Source organism: Apteryx mantelli, chromosome 4, assembly GCF_036417845.1.
Source record: "Apteryx mantelli isolate bAptMan1 chromosome 4, bAptMan1.hap1, whole genome shotgun sequence".
NCBI lineage: Eukaryota > Metazoa > Chordata > Aves > Apterygiformes > Apterygidae > Apteryx > Apteryx mantelli.
Genome location: NC_089981.1, coordinates 67,260,109 through 67,277,884, shown reverse-complemented (window position 1 = coordinate 67,277,884; position 17,776 = coordinate 67,260,109). Strand labels below are relative to the sequence as shown.

Genomic DNA, 17,776 nt, shown 5'->3' with positions numbered 1-17,776 from the left:
AAATTTGTCTTATGATAATAAGTTTCACAACTGAGATATGTGATGTGTGGAGAACTACCTTGTTTTGAACCCACTAGTTTCATGTGATATCTCCTAGCTATTTATTTAGAGGAGTGAGTAGTGTTTCCTATCTGCCTTATTTGTGTCTTTTATGATTTTGTAGTTCATCGTATCCCTCCTCAGTCTTCTCTGTTCCAAATCAGTCACATCTCTTTTTGTATACACGTAAGTTAGGATTGTTTTTTCTTCATTACTACCTTCATGTGCCTTGAATGTCGCTGCTGTTTTAGTACACAATGAGTTAGGACAGTGACGTCGTTCTGCAGCTCTTCAGTAACTGTTCTCCTTTGTATCATCAGTGATCTTTTGTCATTTTCCAGATGATCAGTGAATTCTTAAAACCATGGACTCCAGCCAGCAAAAATATCTTTTGGAATGATCTCATTGAACTGTAAAAACAGTGTTCTTACTCCTGTTTTCCCATCTTTAATCATTTATTTGTTCATCTGAGGACCTTCCCCCTTACCTCATGGCAGCTCAACTGTCTCTGAGGGATTTTTGTTGAATGCCATCTAGAAGTGCAAGCAGAGTATACAAGCGAGACTTTTTCTTGTTCATTTATTTGCTGATTACACTAACTTCTTTTAGTTTAAAGTAAGCACAGAGCAAATAATAGTACTAATAATTGTTTGACTACTATAGTCATATCTGTTCTGGTGCTACTTTATTGTTTGGATTTACAACACTAACGATAGATGGTTAGGCTTCCTGTCCTTGATGGGTCTTGAAAAATTGTGATGTGGCTTCCTTGATTTTATGCCCTTTGTAAAAGATGGATTGTTTTTGTTTTGTTTTGTTATTTAAAGACTGGCAATTATATCTTCAATCTGCTAAAGTTCATGAAGTTCATGATCCTCTTTTCTCATTTGTTCAACGTTTCAGCTTTCCAAAGGATCCTTGCTTTCTTTGAATAACTTGTTCTGCTGGTTGATCATGCTGGTCTTTTGCTCTTTTATACAAAGCCTTAAATGTTCCATATTTTAACTGGGAAGACTATAGGTTAAAGTTGAAACTTGAGTCTTAAGAACATTCAGCTTCATTCCATCATCCCCAATATCATCTTTTTGTCTGGAGATCTTGCTGTTCTCCCCTGACACTATAGGGGAGAATTAGAACATAAATCACCCTCCATTAAGGGGAAAGAATAGAATATAAGACTGTGGTATTTCTTTCTCAGCTATATCAACCTGTGTGTTTTGTACTATAGAGATTTTCACACTGAAAAACTTGCGAATATCCACTTGCCTTTTAACCCATACGTACTTGCTGAACTCCAGAGTCATTCTCCTCTCCTCTGTCTAAGCTCCATTCTGCATGCAAACAAGTTTTGATTCCTTTATACACAGAGATATGGCAGACCTATTTAACTTTCTGCTTATTATAATATTGGAGTTTGACTCTGCACTTACATTTTTTTCCACCTATTCATGGCTGGTTGAAAGTGTTATGTTATGCTGATTGAATTGGAAATTTTTGGCTTTCAAGTGGAGTTTCATGGATGTCATAATTGAAGATATATTAATCAAAGCAGCAAAGGTGGATGGATATATATTTTTCCACTTTTTTCTGTCCAACCACCTCTAAAACCATGCTGTATATGTTGGATTTCAGAATGCCCCTGTGGCTGCATGATTTCTTGACAGTTGCCATGACAGCTCTCCCTCGTTTAAAAAAATGTAAGCTGAAGATAGACAGGTGTTTTTTGGAACTAAACGCAGACTTGATTTTTCAAGATGTTTATAGTAATCTATTGGTGTCTAATCATTGTGGGTTTTTTGCCCTTATAATTACTGAAGCATTACTACCCTTTTCTGATGCAAAGTAATATTTCAACTTTTTTCCTATTTTTAGATCCACAGAAGTAAAAATAAATGGAAATTTCACCTCAAAGATGGCATCATGAATCTTAATGGAAGAGATTATGTATTTTCCAAAGCCATTGGGGATGCAGAATGGTGAAGTTTTTAAGACAAAGAAAAAAGAAAAAAAAAAAAAAAAAAAGAAAAGAAAAACTCCCCATAAGAGGAAAAAAATTCAAAAGCAGGAAAGGTTGAGACTTGGATATATATTTCAACCAAAATACGTATCTGCACATCAGAAATAAAGCATAAACAAAACTATCGGAACAAAGATAAAATGTGGCAACAAAGACACTACTTCAGATGAGCAAGCCATGGACTGTAGCAGCTATAGCATTGTCTGGGAGCTGGTTTTGTGTGTTAGGAATACCTTAATTATCAATTCTACATACAGGTACCTTCAGCTGGTATTTAGCATGTAAGGCTTTGTCTCCCCCTTCTTCCCTTGGTTTAAGATTTTAAAATATTTCTTCCACTGATTGAAGGAACTCTTCCCTTTGATAGATTATTAATCTGAAAATGCTTATTGTGTGTACAAATCTTTTTGCTTTGAACACTTCCTTTTGGTAGTGAGGATGGTAAGAATGTTACTTAAACTGCGTGCAAGCTTTGTACAGAAGGGTCAGAATTAAGGTGTTAAATTTTAAATAACATGTATAAGGAAAATATTTTTAATTCTGATAAGCTCATTAATTATTATATCTATTTGTTGTTTTCAATACCATTCCCCATAAACAAGTTCTTGTTCCTAGCAGTTAGAAAATGGTAAAACGATCATTTATATTTTGAAATTATTTTTATTTCATGTGAATGGCATCTTTTATTTAGGACTATATTTTTTAAATACTAAGCACCTGTAGCTCCCCCCAAAAAGTCAGACTGCTTAACTCTAATTGTACTCTTGCTGTTTGGTCGTTCAGCATCATTGAACTGAGAGGAATAATAATAGTTTCTACTGTCTTCTTATAAAGGCTTTGGAGACCTTTTGAATGAAATGTGTAGGTAATCACATAATAGATGCATTCCTTCACTTACATACTACATCTGTAGTCCAGACATCCACAAATATTTGAACGGACCACAGGAATGACTAAATTTTTAATGTAGAAAATCACACAAAGTTCTATTAGCTGCAAGTTTGTTAATCAAAGGTTTGCTTACTGAATAGTATAGCCTTAAGTTACCTGCAGCAGTAAATCTCTCTGAAGTTTCCAGGTGGCATGTAGTTTTGTGAAGAGAGCTGCACAGCTTTGAGAACACGAACTTTGTTAGAGTATCTTTAGGCTGACTTGGTAATGAAAATCAAGTAGTCCGATGCACTAAACCTCATGTAATAGCTTTTTCACTTGCCTTTTCTAGAGTGATTTTTTTTGGGGGGGGTGGTTGTTGTAAAAAGCAGCAAAGTGGTTCCCCCCCGCCCCCACTCCCCTCCTCCTCTTAGAATTGTGAACACCTTTTCTTCGTGCATTGGTTATTCTTCCAAACCCTGCTTTCAGAAATGTGGTTTTGAGGGAGGAGAGGGAATGGTCATTGTGCTTAAACTGTTGAGGAAGGAATGTTCATGTGGCTCACCATTTTGGAAAATGCTGTTTTGTTGGGTGCTTGGAAAAAACAATGAAAAGGACACAGCAAAGATAATTAACTGAACTGGGGAAGAATTTCAGAAGCAGACATTTGACCAACAATTCTGGCCTTTCTTCTTGAGAATGAAACTTTTAAAATGTTATTTTAAAAAGTCATAAGTGTATTTTAGCAGTATATAAGCACTGTTCTCATTTTCATTCTGCTTTACTTGCCACCAAGTGCATTCATAGTCTCAGTAGCGTGTAGAAAATTCAAATACGTTGTAAAAAGAGGGGGTTTTTTTGCTGTGACTTCTCACACCTGTGGTCTCATTGACACAGACTGAAACTATCTGTAGGTCTTGTCTAGAGCCATGTTTGTTAGTAAGTCATCTGCATACGTAAGCTTTTGAAAAGTTAATTTCTGGTTTTACTAATTCATTGTTAAGTAGTGGCATAATCATATAGAGTACATTTTTGACTCGGGGCTTCAAGGTATCTGAAACAGACTGGTGTTTGTTTTCTTCTGAACAAAGCAGAAAACTTTTTTTTTTTTAAACCACTGTTAACACTTAAACTATGTATAACTGCAATGAAATCAATAATGTATCAGCTACTTCCTTTCCTCATCTTTCCCAAATCTATTACGAGTAAGTCTTAAATAATGGACTTCAAACAAATCCCATAATGCTGCACAACTGAACCAGTAAAAAGGAAAAAAAAAATCCCGTTAGCTATAGATTCCTGTTTATGCTACTGGAAACTGGATTACTGTACAACACTTCATTTTCATACATTGATTCTTCACCCACTTGTGTATACTAGAAGCTGCATAGCCTTTTTATTTATTTCTAAGGGATTCCAGAATTTTAAAGGTAACTTAAGCGTAGCCTGTTTTGAAGGATATTAGAAGCTCTCTGAACTTGCACAGTCTCATGCAAGCTAACTTATGGTATGCTTGTCAGATGAGAAGTTTTGTCTTCAAATACAAGTACCTGTGAAGTTTTCTGAAAGCCAGTCAAACATGAACATACCAAACTGTGCTCTTATTGCTACATCAAGTGTTCCTTTTTTAAATCAAAAAAGCATGTTGTAATTTCATTTTATTGTAGCGACTTGCTGTAAGAATGTAGTTTGCTTAATTTTATTATTGTACTTGAATTTTTAATCATGGTTTTAACAATGTAACTGAACAGACCATTTCATTAGGTTCCACAGAAACCATTCCTTTCAGAGGGCAAGGGATTCCCATGTTCATAGTCTATAAATGATTCCCACCTACCTACCCCCCCAGAAATAGATTTTTTTCATTTAAATAGTTCAGTATTATGGAAGCAATTAATGATTTCAAGAGGGCTTATGTTTAAATTTGCACAGATAATGGAGCACCTTTTTATGATGGAAAAATATGGGGAAAGATAACTTCATAATTATAACCACGATGGCTGATGGAAACTTGCAGAGGAACTAGGCAAAACCCTGAGTCTTGTGCCTTTTCAGTTTGCAGAATACCTGTTTTGCCAGCATGACAAAATTTTTTTTGGATTCCTGAGAGAGTAGATTTCCTGCAGTGCTTCAATCATAAAAGCAACTGTTTTGCTCTAATTTTGTTGCGTTTTAGTGTGTGCAATCATTTAAAAACATCTAAGTTGAAAACCAATTGAAGTGTGTTTTCTGTTAAGGAGGTAATAGAGAATTTAGTCACATAAGGAACTTTATATTGGACTATTTAAATAAAAAGTATGATTTTATTCTCCCCTCAGTTGCTGGTTAGTGACAAGATTTCTTTAAGGTTTCATACTCCTTGTTCCTGCATTGTAATCAGAAGTTGCATTTGAACATCATTCAGTTCCCTAATCACGATTTAAAGCAAAAATTGTGGTCAGAGTTTATTTCCAAGACTATGATACATGATTCTGAAGCAGTTTCTGGAAAAGAGCAAAGAAAATACTGTGTTATATAATGGAATTTTTCATAAATGTTTTTCTATTTCTTCTGCAGAGTAGGAGTGTTAAAGTAAACTTCACTGGGTTTTAGTTCTGTGAAGATAGTTTTACCATTTGGTAGTTAACAGTAATTATGGCACCATAAAACGATGTCAGAGTAAAATTCTGTAATTTCAGTGCAGGAGTTAGAGACCTGGTGAACTCAAGTTCATTTTGAGTCAATCTCTTTGATTTATAAAAGTTCCTTTAAACAAAAAAAGCCCCCAAAACCTAAAACTCCCCCAACCCCAAAGCTTCCCAACAGAATGCAACAAGAAGTGCAGGAAGTGAAGAGTGGTTTTAGGATAACGCACACCGGGTTAATGTGGGGCTGCCTTACAGAGCGCTGGGGGCTGTGGTGCCCTGACTGCCCCCCTCCCCTCCCCTCCCACTGAAATCAGAGTTGTTTTCAGACTTTGAGATTAATGATTACAAAAGATGAAGAAACTTGCACATTTTTACGTATAGGTGTCTCGCATTTAAAGTCTTGTTTTCCCATCACTGTGATTGGTTGGGAAATGTGTAAAAACAAAAAAACAAAACAAAAAAAAAAAGAACAATCCTTTGGTTTCCCTGTTGTCTGCTTTTTTTTAATTATTATTACTATTTTTTAAAGCAGTTCATGCAGTGTGTCTTTCAATTATTATTTGGTGAATTAGACATTGTGGAACAAAAGAAACTCTTTTAACAGGAGGAACTGCCTTGGGTTAGCTATATGTACAGTCATCCTATGAGACGTGTTCCAGAATGCATAGGGTACCAATAAAATATGGAGTGGGGGAATATCCTTTTTTGCTGTTCTGAGCTACTATTGTCAACTGCTGTTGTACATATACTGTTATGTGTAAGGGGGTAAATATATTTATTATGTTTGTAAAATTCATTCTGTACAATTGCAGATCAAGGTTGCTCCTCTGTGATATACAGGATATTATGTTTCAAAGGCCATGCTTGGAATACAATTAGAGAACTTAGTATTTTGATGTACTAAGACCTATTTTAAGTTTAATATTTTGCCTTTGCAAAAACTTTAATTAAAGATGTTATTTAAAAATGTTTGCCACTTCATTTACTATCTTGCATGTGCATTTGTTAAATATATGATGTTTAATGCAGGTTGTAATAACACTGAAGATTCTGAATTTATTTTCATAACAATTTCTTCAAGCTCAGGGAAACTTTTTCTCTGTCACCTACTTATTGAATTTCCTTTGTGGGCTCTCCATTTAGCATAATTACATTGTTATATAAAATTGGCATTTTAATCTTGAGGCTAGATTTTCAAATTTATTAAATAATTATCCCCCTACAGTAACCTGAGACTTAGATCTTGAGACAGGATTGGTTGAATAACTCATTGTGCCATCTGGAACAAGAATCCTTTAAATGGCAATGTGGGACAGTCTTAGAGGAGAGCTGGCTGAGTGGAAAGGCTTCACCAGTGAAAGTAATTTGACAGAACTGCTTTCCAGGGTAAGCAGGTGACATCCTTTTAGTTCTTGACTAACAACAGTCTCTTGAGACTTGACTAATGCTTTAGTTTTAAACCTAAATTTTAAACTTGAAATTCCAAATATATTTAGAGAAGAAGAATGTAGGCTATACTAACTGTATGGAGGGTTGTATTCTGGAATACAGTGATTTTGAAATAATCTTTTAGCTATAGTGGTGTAACAATCATGCAAGAATCATAAAGAGTGGTAATTTTTTCTTATATGCAGGAGGTTTTGTCCAAATCCTTTTCTTGCCGCCCGATAATCTAATACTGCTTTTTCCATAAACTTTGCCTTACAAATGATTTTGAAAAGGATTTGGAGATGATTCTGAATAAGCAAATATCACAACTTAGAAAAAATGGCCTGTTGTTCTGGCCAAAACATTTTCAAAAGGGCCTAAAAAAGAAGAGAGAAAGTAGATCAGTGACAAATTAGTAGCAAACTTATTTATTTTTCTCTCTCTTTATGGAAAGATGAGAAAATTATCATTGTGAATTTTAACTGCTTTCCCAATTGTGCTGTGCCATGAGTAAAGTATTTCAAAAGGTTTTTTCCTTTTTCCTTTCTTTTTGCAAAACCAAGTGTATTTAAAAATAACAGATTTTTCCAATCTGTTTGATATTTTTATATATATATGTGTGTGTGTATATATATATATATAGTTTAATGCTTTATTGCAGAAGTATGAGAAGATAAGAATCTTAAGATGTTAGCCTAGCTTTTAATATAATTAATTTAATTTCACCTAGACAAAATTCCTTACAGCTTGTCTTAAACAGTGTTAGTCTTGGAGTTTGTTTGGAGTTTTGAAGGTTTTCTTGTTTGTAAAAGTGCTTTACTTAAAGACTGAAAATTTTGGCAGTTATTGTCAGAGCTGACTCTTAGTCTTTTTTAAACTATTTTTTCACCAGTACTGGGATTATGCAAAAAACACTCTAATCCTTTTAGATGCAATAACCCTCATCTATAGTACAGTCAAATGAACTGCAGTTGAACTACTTCGACCTTTCAGTGTGGCTATATAACATTCAGAAAAGTATTTTCATGGCAAATTATTCTTTAGAATGAAGACTTCTCGATTATTTGTGAGAAATGCCTGTGCAATTAACTCCTCTTCTAGGTAGTATAAATGTGCGTGTCCTCACTTGCTTGACTTGAAAAAAGGCAATCTGAAATAATGTGGAGGTAATATGGAGAGAAATAACTGAAAATAGCCCTTTGCTTTTAAATGATGCTGAGCTGCCCATTCCACAACTCAAAAGCCACTTTCTGAAGATAGGTACTCATCAGCTGGTATTTTAAAATGCCTTTAAGTGACAGATTGTTTTTAGAAATATATATATATATGTCTATATATCTGTGGGGTATTTTTTTTAGTTCAGGTTTGTAACCAAGAATTTATTAAAATCAAAACCAACAAATATTTAATTCACATAAGGGTATTTCAACAACAATGCCAAAATAAAGCTTATCATTAATTGTAAAAGTCAAAATCCCTATAGTAAGTTTAAGTGTGGACTCATGATTCTGTCAAGTTAGAAATGCTTTTGCTTTGCTAGAGGTACCAAATAAAGCAGAACTGCGCTGCAGACGAGACATCTAGATACCCACAATAGAAGACATGTTGGGAATCCCTAGAGAGTTGGGATATTCCTTTTCAAGCTGCAAGAGTCAATGTAGGAGCTGGCAGGATTTAATGCCAAGGTAAAGAAAAATCTTTTTGAGCAGTCATTAAGCAGGTGATGAAGAAAACAGTTTAGATTAACAAAATAAAGAAGGCAATCTTTTCTGCCAAACCACCTGGCTTCCTGATTTTTCCAAAGACTTATTCCCATTTCTCCTAGGAATGCTGCTGCAAAGTCCCTGCAGACAGGGCTCCTTGCATGTCCTGCCTGACCAATATCTGAGGATTTCATAACTACTGAATACTTTGCCCTCCAACGAACTGGCTGACTCCAGGTAGGCTGCCCTGACTCAACAGGTAATGTATTCTGGGAAACACAGTGTTCTGGGGAAATACAACATTTCTCAATGATATATACTGCAGAATTCATGCTGTAGAAATCCTGCTTGTATGTTTTGCTCTGTCTTTGAGTTTTCTGAAAGATGCGCAATCCAAGTTTTGCAGGATGGATATTCTTGCCTTCCAGATTTAACTTGTTAAATCTTCTAACAAAGACAAAATGGTAACGCTTGGAATAATATTTCTCTTATACCATTTTTTTTGACTGAATTGGTATGTCTGCTGCCAGATTTTAATAGTTTTAGCCCTAAAACAAAGCAATACCTAATAAAATTCTGTATGTGTGTGTTTAGAGAGTTTAGAGAGTTGATAGATTACTTGGTAAGTGTTCCTGTGTGGTGATGATACTGATGCTAGGTGATGGTCAGTTAAAGAATAAATGTATATGGGTTGCAGACACTTCAGCTGTTTTGGAAGAGTGTAGAGGGTCAATAGAGTGTTTTTTGGTTTTAGCAGGTCAAATTCTTAATGTCAATTCAGAATAGCCTTCAGCTTTCATTTTCTGTCCTAAATTGTTGTTCATGCACTTAAAACAGCTTTGTAATTTCTCCCTGAGGTGGCTGTGTGTATGCTGCCATGTACTTAAATAACTCCTAAATAATAGCTGGAAAAGGTAAACTTCATCGAATAGAGCACAGGGTTCTTCTTTTGGGGATAGAGATGGAAAGCTTAAAGAGAATCTGGAAGAAGAAATTGAGATGACCCAGGATGAAGATAAAAGAAGGTAGCCAGATTTTTAATTTTTTTTTTCTTCCCCCTCAGGGCTTTTCATGGGAAAGGGCATCTGCCGGTGTGTCAGCTGCCCTTCCTAAGTTCCTTTTATCAAAAAGTGCTTCTTGCTGTTTTATATTGAGACATTACTGCTGGGTTTAATTGGAAATCTGTAGCTAGCTAGAAAAAATTGATCTGTTGTTTCCACATTTCCCTCTAGGCAGCAGCAGTAATCCACATATGATTTAGAGAATTCATCAACTACAGTCAAACTAGAAACAGCACTGTACATGCAGCACAAATACAACCCTCATGCTGCTTGATATTGAGGTGCTATCATGCATATGCCAGTCAGCAACAAGCCGTAGGGAAGATGCTCAATTGGACAGTGCCTCAGAATTTTCAGTGATAGCTTTTCTGTAAAAGCTCATGTTACGGATTGTATTTTATTTGTTGCAGCTTTACCTTCACAAAAGAGAGAGAGTTCTGTCATTTTTTTTCACTCTTACCTTTTGATGGAAAAGCTGCTGTCATGTCAGCTGGAACAGGTGGTTCAGCTGTAAAACAACCAGCATAGGGTTTGACAGTCTAGCCAGTTGTCGGTCTCATTGTTTGCAACAGGAAGGTTCGTCTGGGCCTCAAAATAGGGCTTTAAAAGAAATTATAGTATACAGACATGTTACAAATTCCAATCACATTGTAATAATGACTGCATAATGAGCTCTTAGATATGTGTTCTGAATGAAGTTGATATTCACAACAGATTTCATTACTTAAAAAGAGGAGAAGGGAGATGGTCCTCATCGCAGCTGCATAGTGAATAGTTGAGAACTGGAATGAGTCTGCTCCTCCTCATCTAACAAATTGACAAAGCTCTATGAACTTTAATGGAAGTGCACAATGTGTAGCAGTACAGATACAGTTTCAGATAACCATAATTACAGAGAAGTTGAGCCCTGGAGAAACGGGGGATGTTCTCAAGAAAACTTTTTACCAGTCTGCTGTAGCTATCTAGTTTTGCCTGTGTAATGCCTAGACATAGGTGCCTGCCCCCTGCTGGGTAATCCAGTTTGCTTTAAATAGGCAAGCAAACTTTATGTACATTCAATGGAAGAACCTGTCTTTTCCTAAAGAACAAGCCAAGATCTCCACAAACTGTCGTGGGAGCAACCTAGAGATGGCCTCACTGACTTTAAGTATTTGACTCAAAATCATAAAATAGGTGTTGCCACTTACTGGTGATCCAGATCCTACATTCCTCTTTTAGTACCTAGATGGTGTTACCCCTCTTGGCAGTATAGCTGGCAGGTCAAGAGAGGTGATCGTTCTCCTCTGCACTGCACTTGTGAGGTCAGACAGTTCCTTGAGTGGTACCTGGAGTGAGACAAGCATGCAGGCATTGCTTTGGCCATACATACGAGGCTTGACATTGCATATAATCAGGACAGCAAGGAAGGGTTCTACCCAAAAAGCAGGATTAGTTTCAAACTGGTTCATATTAATCCTGCAGCAGGTCTCAGAAGGAGTAAGTTAAGGATGGCCCAAGTGAATTCCAAGTTCTTTTCTACAGTCAATGAGACTTTCCTGTATTTGGGAATATTTATCCAATATTTTCAGGGTGGAAAATAAGGACAGGCAGTTATAAGAATTATAAATTTTCCACAGGATTGCCATCCTGTCTAATCTTAGAATCTGACATTTTGAGGTGCTATGGCAATTCATAACAGCATGTGTGCATTGGGGGACAGGGAGGGATTCTGAAGGGTTCTGCTGATGAAACACTTTGTGTATTGGCCAACAGAACCTGCATTTGTTCACTTTTCACAACATGGTGTGTAACCACACAAAAATCAGTTAGGTTAGATGGAGGTGTCTAGACAAAACAGATCAAAATTATTTTGGATTTGATATGGATATGCTGTTGTACCAACATGAATTTTAAGTCTACAATGCTGTCAAAATCTCTGTGCGTCACTGAGACCTCTTAACCATCTTCTGTTCCAGAGCATGGTGATGGCCTTTCACAACTTGTACCTTAGCCCACAAAGCATACATCAAAGTGCAGTATAATGCCATTTGTTTTCAAAATCTCTACCAAGGAGGAGGGGGAGTGCACAAAGGAAAGGCATGATTAATAGGTCCAAATAATTTTGTGTATCACCCAGACCAATTTTAACTGCAAGCTAGAAACCATTTGATTACTGAGTGGTTTTAGAGTGAAGATGGCTGGAATCTGTTAGAAAAACAAAGCAGCCTATGCTGCTATTACTCAACAGCCTAACCAAACACCCTGGAAGGAGGGGTTGGTTTGTTTTAACACAGGAGCATGGAGGTCTGCTCAAATCAGACTTTGCTTTTAAAGAGGATTCTTTAATACAGTATCTCCAAAGACTGTGCTATGAGCATTAATATTTAAACTATTCAGCAAGAGGGGAAATGAAGTATATTTCACTTACATTAATAAACCAAAACGCTATGGTAGTGATTGAAATTTACATTTTATACTTGGGTTATTTTCAGATTTCAATATTACATAGCAGGATGTGCTTTATTTTGATTATAGCTGACCCATTCCAAATGGTGTCATCTGAAACAGATGTCCACCCAAGGAAGAAGAAAAGTCTCTCTTTAGGTACAGAGGAGACTGGCATAGGTTGACTGTAGCTGATCTAAATTAAATTAGTCAGAGAAAGTTCCAAGTATTCATATCCAGAGCTCCAGGTCAGCTCTACATTCTTCACTGTGTCTGAGATTGAAAAAAATTTTCATAATGTAGCTATTACCACTACAAATCATGCAAATAGAATCACAGAAGCTTATGTAGAGAGAAAATATTAGCATTCTCTGCCACTTTAAAACAGGATTGTTTTACATTCTGTTTTCAGTCTGAAATAGTCTCCCAGAGCCAGCAGAAGCCTTGAAGACAATGTTAACATTGGCTTTTCGAATTTCTGTACAGGGTTTTGAGGGAGGCTGGCCAGGCTGCGCACTTTCACTTCAGCCATGAGATCAAATCCATTAAGGTAGTGCTATGAACAGGGGATATTGCTGCTCTTCACTCAGCTGGCTAGATTTTTAACTACATAGGCTGTAGGTTCTGGCAGCTTCAGCTGCACAAGAACAAGTAGTTGCCCTGGACCAGGCCGAAAGTCCATCTATGCCAGAATCCTGATTTTGATACCTGCTAAAGGTGTGTGGCTAGGGAAGCATGAAAGAACAGGGCAAGCACATATGACACACTCTCCAAGTGCTCCCATTCACCAAGCATTTGCAGTTCAGGAGCATCCTGAGACAGATGGCTTCTGTGTTTTTTAGTATCTTTCAGTGGGTTTCTCTTACATGAATTTTCAGTCTCTCCCTAAACCGATCCACAATATCCTTTGTCAAGAAGTTCAGTAACTCTGCTACTCCAAGGTGCTCATGACTTTATAGATCTTAATCGTATCCTCTGTCATCTTCTTTCCAGACTGAGGAGTTCCAGTTTACTTAGTCATTCCTTAGCAGTAAGCAGCCCTTGATTCTCATTGCTACCCTGCTCTGAAATTTTTCTAGTTCTATTATATCTTTTCTGTTGTGGAGATCAGAACTGCACATACTATTCAAGATGCAGAGAAGCCATGGATTTATACAGTGATATAATAATTGCCTGCTTTATGTTCTGTTCCTTTTTCAATATTGTCTATCTTTTGGTTTGCTTTTTTGATCTCTAGGAAGCATGAGCTGATGTTTTCATGGAACCATCTATCATACCGCTAGGATTTCATTCCTGAATTGTGGTTGTCAGCTCAGAGTGCATCTTTTAAGATGTGAATTCTTCTGGTTTTGACATGTGTATCACTTTACATTTATCTGCATTGAATTTTACCTGCCAATCATTCAGTCTTAAGGAGTCTTTCTACAGTTCTTCATAGCCATCTGTTATTCTTACTGCTCTGAATAACAATATTATTGCAAACTTTGTCACTTGTTCACTGCTTTTTCCAGGTCCCTCATGCAGATACATCTGAGCACCTACAGCTGCGAAAAAGCTTTCCTTGCATCCTAAAGCTTCATGTATGAGAGAAGCACAATTACAGGCAGTAGCAAGGTGTACAGATAGTGAAACCAGCTGAGTTTTCTAGGATGGGGAGAGTATCTCAAGACTTACTGATATCTGAGCACTTTGACAGTTTTCAGCAATAAGAATTGTCCCTTACATAGTTTTTCAAGGAGATGGCAAGGATCCATATATGACAATTAGTAAACTTTTTCTTCAGTGATGAGAATTACTGAACTATAAGCAACATAAATTTTGGCAAATATGGCATGAGGGACATTCACTGGAAGGGGAGGACTAGTGGGAAGGATCCTCTCTGATTGCATATGAGCAGATTCATTTAGTTAATGTGAGAGTTCCTGCAGCAGAGTCTTTCTAATGCAAAAAAAACCCAAACATATTGCTACTATGCAAGTATATTCTCATGAAGTATCCAATCCGTAGTCATTATAACGGTCACATGCACATTAGGTTTAGGAAGGAGGGTGGGAAAAATCAGATATCAGATTTAGTCTTTTGAAGGGAATTTTGTGGCTGTTAGGTGATTCTTCTGATTATCTTGGATGTAACTAATGGCGATTTTGGAATTCAAGAGGTCTGCAGTGCTACTGTTTCTTTCCATCCTTGCTGCACTGTCTGAGATGGTCTTTTAGGACATCCCTTTCCTAGCTAGTGGGGAGAGGAGGGAGGAACCTCTACCAAATAGACTGACTCATGGTCAATCTTTTTTGCTATGGACAGCAGTGAAGCTGAATGCAGGAGAAATAGCTTAACTTTTTTTATAGAAAAAATATTTTAAAACCTTCAGAAAAACTCACTAAGCCTCTTACAATTTCCAGCAAAACATTTTATTCCAATACTTGCATTATTTCTAAAGTATTCTAGAGCAAAAAATGTACTGAATGCCAGAAATAATACATCTTGCTGAGTTAGACTTAAAATAGCAAGTATTACATCAGGGTATGTGCAAGACAAAAAATGGCAGAAGGGACTGACCAGAGCAGAAATCCATGACAGGATACAAACATTTACAACAAGTAAAAATCTAGCAAATAAATTATTTAAAATCTATTGCCTGGATATTTCCCATGGCTTTTAAATATTTTTCACCAAGTTAAACACAAGAAGGAATATGCAAGTCATAAAACAAATTTTGTTCATAAACGCAATAACACAGAACCCTTTTAATGGAAAAAAGTATATGCAAGGATTGGAGAGAATGAAAACTAGTTCAATAACGTGGAAATATACCATCCATTAGTAACAGCAAATAACTGTATTAATTTAAAAGCATACTACGATCAGTCCCATGTATCACACCTTTCCAATATCCTGATAGTTTCCCTGGAACAAATTTTCTATCACGTTGAAGATAAAAGGAAAATTGAAATAAGTGATCTTCTGGTATTTTTAAAAGTACTTTTAAAATAAATGTTGATTTCATCTTCCCTTTCTTTCTGAAAAAGAATATGATTCAAAGCCTCCCCCACCACTGGTACACTAGCACATTTAAAATCTGTAGCAAAAACATACAGTATGTCCATTGGAACTTGATTATCTTAGCTGCTGATGAGATACTGAATAAAGGCTCTCAGAAAAGTATATATGGATAACTTTTTTCTCCCCTTCTATCGTTATTCCAGTGTCAGAAAGATAACAGAGATCCCTTGGCAGGGATGTTTTTGCAGCTTGCTGTAACTGGCTAAATATGGTCCCGTTAGATACGGTCAGAGCATTCTCAGTGTATGGTTCTAAGTGTGTTTTCCCTAGGAAATTTTTTTAATCTGCACGCTTAAGCTGCCTTTAGGTTTCTAATTAATGCCAGGTGAGCCCAGGTCACAAAAGAAAAGGTCATAAATTATTTGCATGGTATTTCAGCAGTTTTGATTTGAAAATCATTTGAAAATTAAATGAAAATGGAAATGCATGCCTCCTCCCCCTAACTTAAGCAACTAAATTAATTTGTAACGCAATACTGCTGGTTATTAATGGAGATAATAATGACAGAATCTTTGTTTTTTATGAAACCATGTTACAGAGTTAGTGAATCTAGGTCCCTGTGTCTTCTCACTTATGCAGCCTTTATTTATAATCAGGAATATGGAATCAAATTGTGTTTGAATTGAAGTATGTGTATGGAATTTGGAATCATGCAATTACAAGCTGTAATAGTTTACAGTTTGAAGGGCTCTATGTGTTTTCATAGTGCTAACTTTCTCAATAAAAGATCTTGTCTGTTTGATTACTATTCCTCAAAGACTATAATTTGGAAAAAAAAAATTAAAAATGGCATAGGTTTTGTAAAATGAAGTTTAAAATGCCTACCTGAAGGCATACATTCACTCAGTACTCTCCCTTCTCATGTTAGGCCTTCCAAATAGATGGGCCAAATGTCAGTAGGCAATCTTGGTATCAGCCCTACAGAACTGGTCTCTACAGCTGGCTTAGGACAGGGTCTGATCCTACTCTCAAGACCAGGCCAGGCAGTCAGGACATGCAGATGCTAACACACAAGCTGGTGCAGAGTAGCTCTTATGCTGAATCCTGATGTCTCCAGGAGATGTAGAGAGCCAGGCCTGAGCTCATTTGTTCACAGTATGTGAATGAAACGAGCACAGCCAAGCTTGTTCGTGGTCTTGTCCAATCTACTACTAGGTATCACAGAAGACTGCTTTATTGCTTTGCTGTAGCAAGGGACTGTGGGATGTTCCTTGTATCTAAGCTAACATTTCCTTATGCACCATGTGGAGGCTATGTGCCTAAACTGCAGGCAGCTATGACCAAACAAAACCTAGTAGTGTGGTTTATGTAGCTGTACTTCACATGTTACTGTAGGCATTACAAAAGTCAGATACAGAGCTCACCGCGTGCTGGAGAGACATTTTTAAATCATGTTGGAGGAGCTGGCAGTTAGCCTTCAGTCCAATCATTGAAGGGCATGAAGTAACCTGAAGGCAGGATCCAGGATCCACTCCCTTTGTGTAAGTGTAGATGTGAGGCAGCTCAACATAGCAAGTGCTAAGAGGGAAAGTCATTCTTGCCCTGTCAGAGGTGTAGGTAGGAATAGTGGTAGTGGGAAGAAAGGAGTAGTTAGGCAGTGTTCAGATTGCAAAGTAATAAGCACATTCAGATTAGACAGCAACACAATCAGGCATAAGAATAGATAAGTGAGAGAAAATTTAGTAAAATGTTTTAACTTTCAAAAAAGTAAAAAAATAAATAAATACAGGCATCATTAATTTGACTGGGTAGGTTGGTCTTCAAAACAAATTCAAACTACACCATCTCCTAAGCAGGATTATAGAAAAGTGACAAAATGTGATAGTAAGGAATTTTCACAACACGGAGACAAAAGCCCTAATGTTTGTCTCCAGTTGTCTTATGAATTGCAGCAAAATCAACATTTGCCATTTACTGCTATAGAGGGAATATGAAGAGGCTTCTTTCCCCACTTCACCCAACTAAACCAAAAGCTGCAAATAAAGACTGGCTTCATTTTAAGTGAGGATGGGAGAAGCAGAAGGAACCTGTTCAATTTTAGGCTCCGGTGGAAGTTTTTAGTTTGCTATTAGAAAAACAATTGAACCTTTTGACACAAGGTAGTTGAAATTTGAGAGTTTCAAACTTTAATATTATTTTTAACTAATCTGATTTTACTTATAAAGCTACGTATTGTTTTTTGATCGCACAAGTACCCCCAAGTTTTATGCTTGGTCTCCTGCTTCCTTTAATATGTTAGCTGATGGTATATTTCGTATTTGCTGAGTCTATTTGTATCTGTTAATTTTTCTATTTACATAGAGCTTTCACATCCACTTCCAGTATTATCATCAGAGTAGTATCTTTTGACCTGCATGGATAGGGCTGTTAACCAAGAGGTTCAAGTGAATGACTCATCCAAAAGAAAACCACTCAGAAGGTACTTCAAGCATCACAAATGGTAGATTAGGGGAAAAGGATAAGAAAAAATGATATCTTCTCCTCAGATTTCTTGTGTTGCACAACCACCTGTTGACCAGATTGTGGTCGTCATAATTTCAGATG

General features: G+C 36.6%; 1 protein-coding gene across 2 annotated transcripts in view; it reads left to right on the top strand.

Annotated features, from left to right (window-relative positions):
- GTF2A1 (general transcription factor IIA subunit 1) overlaps positions 1-6,520 on the top strand; it is a 30,452-nt gene extending 23,932 nt beyond the window's left edge. For both annotated transcript variants that reach the window (XM_067296888.1, XM_067296889.1), the window contains one exon: positions 1,912-6,520. In XM_067296888.1, coding sequence (XP_067152989.1) covers positions 1,912-2,019 — 108 coding nt within the window. In that variant the 3' untranslated portion in view covers positions 2,020-6,520. The remainder of the gene's footprint in view (positions 1-1,911) is intronic.
- Positions 6,521-17,776: the final 11,256 nt, after the last annotated feature.